The sequence below is a fragment of the Trachymyrmex cornetzi genome, unplaced genomic scaffold, assembly GCF_001594075.2.
Source record: "Trachymyrmex cornetzi isolate Tcor2-1 unplaced genomic scaffold, Tcor1.1 scaffold144, whole genome shotgun sequence".
NCBI lineage: Eukaryota > Metazoa > Arthropoda > Insecta > Hymenoptera > Formicidae > Trachymyrmex > Trachymyrmex cornetzi.
Genome location: NW_017296027.1, coordinates 567,301 through 577,849, shown reverse-complemented (window position 1 = coordinate 577,849; position 10,549 = coordinate 567,301). Strand labels below are relative to the sequence as shown.

Sequence of the window (10,549 nt, the reverse complement as noted above, 5' to 3'; positions counted from 1 at the left end):
ATTTATATAAAGTAACCGGGCCCAGTTTGTATAAAAACAGGAAAAACTGATACGTCGTAGTCGTGATGTAATATTCCGTAAGTAAGTAATTGCTTTTAAAGTAATTGCTTTAAAGTCCGACCGAAATTTCGGTTTCGGTTTCGGTTTGATTTCGGTTTCGATCGAAATTAAGAAAAAATTTCGGTGAGTAAACCGAAACTATACAAGTTGCAACGCATTGGTGAGCGTTCAAAAAAAAACAACTGTTCGATTTTAATTATTAACTCGTTGATTAAGCTTAAGACAATTTGAGTACAAACTTTGACGTAATCCTAATAATAACTGTGATTTGATTTCTTTAAAAGTTGAGGATGCAATATTATTATAATATTATAGTTAGATATTTTAATAAAATCTTGTTTTTTAAAAAGTACATAAAGTCATGATTTCTGAGAATTATACAATCTCTGAAAAATTAATCTAAAAATGTTGATTTCGATTCAGGCCGAAAAAAATGTAACTCCGTCAGTTTCCCTTTGTCTCTTTGTTTTAGTAAAGCTTATGTAAGTTTCGTTTTCAGCCGAAATTGAATGACAACCGAATATTCGTTTTCGGTGTCGGCGGAGGTCAAAATATGATTTCGGTCGGATTCTAATTGCATTCTATAATTATAAAAACGTGGTTATATTAATTTCCGTAATTCATGTTATTGTAACTCTATATATTCATACTTTACAACACTATATTTGAGGTAAATGTCCCAATAGCCGGACGTTTAAGCGTAGATTATCATAAATAATACAATTTATAATATTAGAAAAGTTTTTAATATAAATATTTGTATTCATTTTTGAAAATTCAAGACTCCCTAAGCAAGAAAAAATTATTTGAATCTTATAACAATAATATTAATTAAAATATTTAAATAGAAATAGAACGCATCAATGTACCAGTGGCCGGATAACTGGATCATTGGGTACACATTTTACTAAGGTGCCCCAAATGCGCCGCTATTTTTCTTTTAACTCTATACTGTATCAATATAAATATATGAATACGTCTCATATTTTTTTTAATGTTAAAAAATGTTCCCTCTTTTGAATCTGGCTATTAATTTTCAATTTTGACTTCAGCAAAAAATTAAAATTCTCGAAGCTTAGGAGGCTCACACTGGACCCGGCGTTACCTTATTTATTAATTGATTTTACACTGAAGACGATGTAATATTATAGCTAAAATGTTTATTACATATTTGTTTTTTAATAAAATGAAATAATTTTGGAGTTCATGTATTTTAAGCGATTTGAGAAGTACGCAGGAATTGTTGGGTTAATCTTTTTTCTTATTCAGTTTTACTTACTAAATTCGAAAATCGTGATTAAAATTGTCCTAGTATTCGAGAAATATTTTTTTCACATCTTGAACGGGAGAAAGCAACGGTTGATTTTATCACTTTGTTGAACACGATATTTGCGAATTTTTCTTTGCTTTTTATATAAAAATTATTTCTTTAACTATTAATTTTTTGAAAATCGTATTTTAATACTTTTATAAACAGGATAAAAAAATGAATCAATTGGTGTAAAGAAAACACATAGTTGCTTAAAAAAAAATGTGTAGATGAAATGGATACTTTTTGAAATAAACCAATATGTGTTTTGCTACAATTACCAAAAAATTAATAACTTACAAAATATTTAACATTTTATGCCAACATGTACTATAATAAAATATTAAATACCCCGTAAACTAATAATTTTTTATATCTCTACCTTAATACTTTTATATGTAGAATAATTACAAAAAATATCACACTATGTAAAAAAATTATATAATTGGAAAAAATCGGAGAAAATTGACTATATTAAATGAACTATCCTGTACAGTGCAAATGAAAGGTCATGATTTTAATAATAATTAATTTTAATAAAGAAACGATTTTTATAAAAACAGAGAAAATCGTAGTGTCAACAAAGTAATAAAATCAGCCGTTGCTTTCTTCTGTTGAAGATATGAAAAAAAAAATTTCCTGAATACTAGGACAATTTTAATCACGATTATTTAATTCAATAAAAAGTAAAATTGAGTAAAAAAAAAGGATGAACTCAACGATGTATGCGTACTTCTCAAATCACCTAAAGTACTTAAACTCCTTTCAATTACATTTTAAATTACTGATAAACAAAATAATTAATTAAAGAGTTACAAAAAGCAAATAGTCTCATATATTTTACTCTTTCATATATATCTTACCAGAAATAATCAATGATTCCGTGCCAAATGCTGGTTGAAGAAATTTGTATAAGATACTTTTATCTATGCAATTTCTACTGTGTAAAATAGTCTGCAACGTTATAAATTATTCATTTTTATTGCATATTTGTGATGGCACGCGCGCTTTTCTTTCGTTTGAGTAACTAACATATAAATATTTCATTAATTTTTAAACTAATTTGTAATTAATTGACATAAAATATAATATTAAAGTTATATAAATAAATTTAATATAAAAATAAGATAATTATATAAATGTAATATTAAGATTATATTAAGATTATATTAGAGTGAATGATCTTTTTTTACTTTCGCTTCGTCTGGTTTATATACCGCAATGAATAACTTGCTGCCCATCCAAACTTGACAAAGAGAAGGATAATCTTTTGAGAAATCATGTATAGTTTTTATAATATCTAAAAATTTTAATTCAATTTAGAGATATTTTTATTTAGAGACTACTTATGTATGTTATTATGATAAAAATGTATATTATATATTTTAATTATAACATATGCATTATATTTACAATATGTTCAAAGCTTTTATGAATATTTATGTGTTTATGTACAATGAGGAGCAAAAATGAGCTTGTACTTCGGTGTAATACATCATACTGCAGACGGCGCGCTCATCTACACCAACGTATATATAGCGGCGCGCTCATCTATACACCAAAGTACAAGTTCATTTTTGCTCCTCATTGCACACGATTCTACGTCAAGTCAGATAGCAATAAGTACAAACTTCTTGTTTTTTATTTTTATATTGTATTTGTATTTCTGCTTTTTAAATTGTTTAGGATAAAAGCACGACGATTAATCATTTCAAAACACTTTTATAAAGTATCAGACACAATGCGAAGGAATAGCGATATTATAGAAATTACGCGATTTCAATCTATCAGAAACTGTATCCGATTTCTAATATTTAAAATCGTGTTATTTCTATCGCTATCGCTATCGCTATTCCCTCGCATTGTGTCTGGGACTTTACTGTATATGTGTCTAGATAACGTTACAAAAAATTAGACATTAATATCATTTACTTCAAAACTACCTTTTTCCCCATCTATTTTATTATTACAAGTAAAGTGAGTATAACAAATTATGCGTTTCAATTACTACACATGCCAACTCTTTAATGTTACTTATGATACACATTTATGTTTTGAAATACTTATAAAAGAACATTTTATTAAAACACTAAGATATATTTAAATTCTGCTGATATTATCTGTTATACAGAGTGTCCCAAACTTTTTTGCCAATCACTTTTGTGTAGATAGAGCGATCTAAACCGAGTCGAAAAATTTTCTACCATTTTGCAATTTTCGCAATAATTAACAAGATATTAATTACTAAAAATTGCAAAATATTGGTTTTGAATAATTTTTTACTGAAATACTATCAACTTTACAGAAAAACTGCAAGAGACAAAAATTATTTATTTCCTTCTCATAAAGTTCTGAGAATTTTTTCTGAATTTTTTTCAGAATTTTTTAATACCGTATTTTCTCACGTTGGTAAAAATAAGAAAATGCAGTACTAAAAAGTTGATAATAAATTCTGAAAAAATTCGCAGAACTTTATGAGAAGAAAATAAATGATTTTTGTCTCTTGCAGTTTTTCTGTAAAGTTGATAGTATTTGAGTAAAAAATTATTCAAGACCAATATTTTGCAATTTTTAATATTTAATATCTTGTTAACTATTGCGAAAATTGCAAAATGGTGCAGGACTTTTCGACTCAGTTTAGTCCGCTCTATCTACACAAAAGTGATTGGTAAAAATGTTCGAGACGCCCTGTATATCTGATTTTATATATAATATAATTTTACGGTAAGTTTATATTTTTTTTTACAAATATCACTCGAGTTTAGTGAAATAATATCTTATAATATTTTAGCAATTAATTTGACGGAAAAATAATAATTTATACATATATACATGTTAAACCTTTAGTTATTATATTTAACATAATACCCGATAAAAAATTTTTCAGGCATGAATATGTATAAATATCTATAAACATACATAAATGCTATTTTTTAGATTCTGTGTTAATTTGAAAATATTATTATTTGTTCTTACCTTTTTTTAAAAGAAAATGATAAAAGCTGCCAATAAGTGGCAATGCTTTTGGTCCTGGTAAAGTATTCAGTTTTTTAATAAAAAATATTTTTTTGTAATAATTCCAAAAAAAATAACTTATAGCAACAATTGCCAAATAAATCAAAACACTATTTCCAAACATTATATTAAGCAATAATTAATGCAAAATATCAGTACAACTTGATATTAATCTTTCTATATCGTATTCAATTTTATGTCAAAATGAGGATATCGCTAACTCGGCAATGCTTTTATGATACATCCCCACTTAAGTTAATCCAGTAAACAGGTAATACAAGGTATACGTTATATGTAACATCCATATTAGTTGTAATTTCCCACTCGTTGGACTTATATAAGTAGATAACATAAAATTATGTAAACATAACACGTAACTACAATGTTGTAGAAGAAAAAGTGATAATATGATAATAAACCTTATTTTATTTTTGTGTAAACTTTTATATTTTAATTATATTCAAATCTATAATATTGCAAACGACCAGAGAGTTGCAATATTATTTTTATACATAGAATTGAATACGAGATAAATATTTACAACGAAATATTATTAAGCACTGAAATGCAGACCGATTACGGCATTTTTCTTTGTTAGTTCTCATGCAGTACAGATCTCCAAGAGACATTCTAAAGACATCTCTATATGTTCTCCACATCCTAAGGATGTTCCTAGGATGTCTTAATAATAAAGTGTGCTGTACGGATTGTGTACACATTGATCTAATGTCACTTATTGTTGTTTAAATAGAAAAAAATTGTTTAAATGAAGAAAGTTATTATTCCCCTCTCTCCCGCCTCTCCCCTCTCTCCTTCCTCTCTCTCCCCATTCACCCTCCTCAATCATTCCTCTAGTGAACGTAATAGATTACCGATAAAAAATTGTTTATATATGAATACACATAAATGTGTATAAACATACCTAAACGCGCATAAATATTTATAAACATATATAAATTATACATGAAATATATCAATACATCTTTTATTCTTTTGTAAAATTACTTTTTAATGTATTAAAAATAATAATAATATGGAGAAAACATCAAAAATAATCAATGGGAATTTTCACATTGTTTTTATTTTAGAAAAAATTAAATTTAGAAAAATGCAAAAATATGCACATAAATAACTATGTATAATTTTACATATAATTATATATAAGCAATTCTTTTACATTTCTTCAAACTTGATTTTTTTTAAAACAGACAAAGCAATTGTTGATTGTTAACGGGCAAATCATGCCAATCGTGATGTCAATTACTTCACAACTTCGACACTTATGCTAAAAATAAATTAAAAACAAAATGGTATTAATTAGGTATAACATAATTTTAAAAGAGACCTAGAATAACAGCTCACATCACTTTTTCCTCTACAAATGTTACATATTAATCTAAATATCATTAAAACACTGTTAACAAAAGGCAAATGCGAATCAACACACACGCACAGTACGTGTTTAAAAAATATTGAAACACATAAAAATTATTAAATAATAGAAAACAAAACATATAATTCCCTTAACATTTCGGCACATTATTCGAGCCATCTTCAAAAGATATAATGTATAAAATGCATGTTATCTGTATAAAAAAATTCATCTGTCGAGGCAAGCAACTTCTTATACATATAAGGAGATATCATATGTTTAATTTGGAGACTATTCAGAAACTAATCAGTGAAGATAGAAACTACTCAAGATCAACAGCTACAAAAATAATATAAATAATAATATAGGATAATTATGTGTGAAGTTCATAAATTATATGAAATAAAAATGGTACAAGGAAGAATAATATATAAGAGCGTAAAATGAGCCGGTGATTACCTATGTCTAGTTAGTATAACAGTCAACTTAAACTAAATATTATATTGCAATTATGTAAATCATTGAAATATTTTATTTTATATAATTACCATAGAAATTATTACGTTATATAATTGTCATTAAATTAATTATAGTACATTTATATCCCAATAAACACACGTTGTAAACCATACATTTGTTACGTTCAGCGGACTCACGCTGCTTCTTTTCTTTTTCTCACGGAGACCTCAGGAGGAGTTATCAACCCTTAAGATTTCTAAGAAAAATAATAAAAATCTTTCCCACGAGAAAGTTTAAAGCAAAATACTCCAGTGTCTCCATTAACATCAAATAAAATTAAGTTAGAATCGGTGAACGCAGGGAGCTAATGCACCACCGATGACACTTCCCTTGGACAGCGCCATTAAAAACGACAATTAATGTCAGTACTGGCGCCTAAGCATTTTTCCGACAAGTAAATCGCGGACGATTCTCACGATGTCCGCGACCATAAAATATAAGAGTGACACGCGAAGTCCAAGGAGAGTGTTTGACGGCCGCGCGTGCCGACAGTGCACGTGCGCTCGTCTTAATCGGTGCACGTGCATTTATTTAGAAGAATCATAAATTTAAGAAGACACTTGTTGATACGAACCGACTCCTTTCCTCCCCCACAATCTCGACCAATCCAAAACCCAGAAAAGTATCCCACCACATATTTTTCTAAAAATAAAAGTAGCAAAAATTTTGACATTTTTAAAAATATCATTATCAAATATCTAAAAATAGGCTTGAAAGAATCTATCAATAATAATAATAATAAGCAAGCCCATCAAAGCCAAGCATCAGTTAATCAGATGTACAATTTATTTTCGTGTAATTAAACAAGTCATATCACAAATTAAATCAATATACGTTTCGACTCCTATTTTTTGGATCCTTATCAATATAATATACCCTAAGTCCGCTTACATACTATACAAATTCATGGTGATGACCAATTCTATGTTCAGTTATAACGGAATGTTGCAGTATTTTTCTAATCGGTTTTTACTTTGGCGTGAATGATTACACAGGATATCTGACATTTGATGGGCAATGTGTTCTACCCTTTTGACATAATGTACTGGATTCGTTCTCTTTTTATGTAAGTTTATATCATTGTATTTATTCATATATTGACGTAATGTTATTTATTTAAATTTCATATTACTTTACAAATTAAGATTATTATGTAATAACGGTGCGTGATTGACTTAATTCAGGTAACTTTTCTATTTTATTAATTTTCAGGAATTTAGAAAGTATTAACGCATTGTTCGTGTCTTTTATCGCAATTCATATTTTATATGAATTTTCTTTCCAATTTAACATAATGATTACGACTGCATACGTAATTTTCAATTTCATAATTTCAATTTTTAGTATTAGTGTACCAGTTTGATAGTATGTTCAGTTTATATAATTTTTGATGTACATTAATTTTTATGCTGGTGTGTGTGTGTTATATTGACGTGAGTATTTCGTTACACAGCTAACGTGGTAATTGGATAAAGAAGAAGGAGCTATGTCGTTTCGTTGGAAATTGCGTATAGTATGTAAGCGGACTTAGGGTATATTATATTGATAAGGACCCAAAAAATAGGGGTCGAAACGTATATTGATTTAATTTGTGATATGACTTGTTTAATTACACGAAAATAAATTGTACATCCGATTAACTGATGCTTGGCTTTGATGGGCTTGCTTATTATTATTATTGATAAATATCATTATATTTCTTTGTATTAAACAAATAGAAGGACTCTTTATATAACAATAAAAAATATAATTAAAGGGCGAAGTAAGAGTCAATACGCAAAATTGTAGTCCAAAAATTCGTACATGACAGAATGAATTAGTCAAAATATAAAATATATGATATAAAAGAGATAAAATATATAATATAAAAGAGATAACATTTAATTACAAGTTTCGGCTACTAGATTGAGCCCTCTTCAGATATCGTTATACATAAATATGATATACAATAAGATCTTGTGAAAACGCATACTAAATCTTGTACGGATGTAAAGATCTACGCCGTTCACATGCCATTCGTGGTCAATGACTCTTGAAAATCAAGAGGTACGTGTAAATTACTGTTAAAATGTTTTCTCCTTATGTAATTGGTATGTCGGTATAAAGCGAACATTGTGCAATAATTATAATGTACTCATTTTACACATTCGGTCGACGATACTGATCAACACATACTAATGTGTTGATCAGTATCGTCGACCGAATGTGTAAAATGAGTACATTATAATTATTGCACAATGTTCGCTTTATACCGACATACCAATTACATAAGGAGAAAAAATTTTAACAGTAATTTACACGTACCTCTTGATTTTCAAGAGTCATTGACCACGAATGGCATGTGAACGGCGTAGATCTTTACATCCGTACAAGATTTAGTATGCGTTTTCACAAGATCTTATTGTATATCATATTTATGTATAACGATATCTGAAGAGGGCTCAATCTAGTAGCCGAAACTTGTAATTAAATGTTATCTCTTTTATATTATATATTTTATCTCTTTTATATCATATATTTTATATTTTGACTAATTCATTCTGTCATGTACGAATTTTTGGACTACAATTTTGCGTATTGACTCTTACTTCGCCCTTTAATTATATTTTTTATATTTCTTTGGTTACGAAAATTGGAGGATGATATCGAACAAAAATATATTTTTTAAAATAACATGTTCACATGAATTACAAATTCTTTTATTTTAGACATACAAATGATTACAATAGCTTCAGTTTAATAGCTTTTATAATCTATCCCGTATTGTACTTTTAGGAACAGAATATCGCTCACTCGCCTCTCTTATTATCATCTTTTTATTTCTTACTTTATTTACAGCTGATATCATATTCTCCTCTTCCCATTTGCCTCGTATCTTTCCCATGTTGAATTTAAAGAATAATAGATACTATTTAATGAACTAAAAGTTAAATTTGACTCACATTTAATATTGTGATTGATTAATGAAGTTAGCTCCGTATACAAGAGTATGAAGCTTTAAAACAAAATATACAATAACTCATAAACAACATTGCCTCTATTGTTAATATGGAGAGATCGCAGCTCTCACGTATAAATATAGATACTTATCAATAGCATCACAAGTGCTACCACACATTATGTCTAAAAATTTAAACACTTTTTGTTCTATATCACCCGTTATCCGATACTAATGAACCTTCCCCTATATAAGCGACTATAATATCAAAAGTAGACATTTCATGTCGTAAGTTGATAATATGAAGAAGTGTATATTGCACATTATTACTTTGTGAGCATGTAAATATTTATATTATTAATTTTTATTACTTTTTATTATCTCTTTTTTATTAATTTTTGTTACTTTTACATTTTTTTTCCTCTACTTGGATATTATTGAAATTGTACCGTGCTTAACTAAATTATCTGTCATCATGATTCATATTATCTTCTGCCACGTTTTTCATATCATTCTTTGATTTTGCGTTTATATTGTTTATAAAGATACCATTTTTTTGCAGTCATTAAATATATCATTATTAATGTTCCGATGAATGCTTTGTAAGCCTTTATAAATTATTTTCTTGTAATAAATTTAATTTTTTTCAGTTCGTTTCAGAATACCTATTTAACTATATTGTATAGTTGTCTCACTTTCTATATGGTCTTGACGCATACCAAATGTAAAATTATTCTGTTTTGAAGAATTATTTTTGAACTCATTACATTGCTTTATCAAGAAAGAGGAGAGAAAGAGGTGACGTCAGAATTAACATGTAAAAGATCACTTTATTAATAATGAATAAAAATAAGAAGAATAATAACCAACGCTGATTCTTATTACAAATAATATTTATCGTATGGATATAAATAATATTTATAAATAATATTACAGACTTAATCTTACAAGACCTAGAAACTTTAGCTTTAAAAGTAATAAGCATTACTTTACCCTTTTACTTCAGATATGTGTACAGAGTCGCGCGCGACGAACATCGCGCTGGTGTGGCGGGGCCATAAGAGTTCAAAAAATTGAACTCTTATGGCTACTGCACACTGGACGCGATGAGCGATGAGCGACGAGCGATATCCAATGAGAGTATACCTTTAGAATGAGAACATCGGTAAAGCTGTACACTCATTGGATATCGCGTGTCGCGCGCGACGAACATCGCGCTGGTGTGCCGGAGCCATTACAGAGTGCTTCTACGGTGATCTACGAATTTCTTATGGTATTTCTTCGAGTATTCCCTTCTTACCGCCGAATGAGAAGGGAATACTTGACTGTGATTAGT

General features: G+C 28.2%; 1 protein-coding gene across 1 annotated transcript in view; it reads right to left on the bottom strand.

Moving 5' to 3' along the window:
- The window catches only part of LOC108757472 (cytochrome P450 4V2-like), a gene marked incomplete at its 3' end in the record, with an annotated part of 5,855 nt that extends 1,399 nt beyond the window's left edge, over positions 1 to 4,456 (bottom strand). The window contains exons 1-3 of the mRNA XM_018501892.1: positions 4,346 to 4,456; positions 2,563 to 2,669; positions 2,233 to 2,323 (exon numbers count right to left, since the gene is read on the bottom strand). Of these exons, the coding sequence (XP_018357394.1) occupies positions 2,233 to 2,323; positions 2,563 to 2,610 (139 nt within the window). The remainder of the gene's footprint in view (positions 1 to 2,232; positions 2,324 to 2,562; positions 2,670 to 4,345) is intronic.
- Positions 4,457 to 10,549: the final 6,093 nt, after the last annotated feature.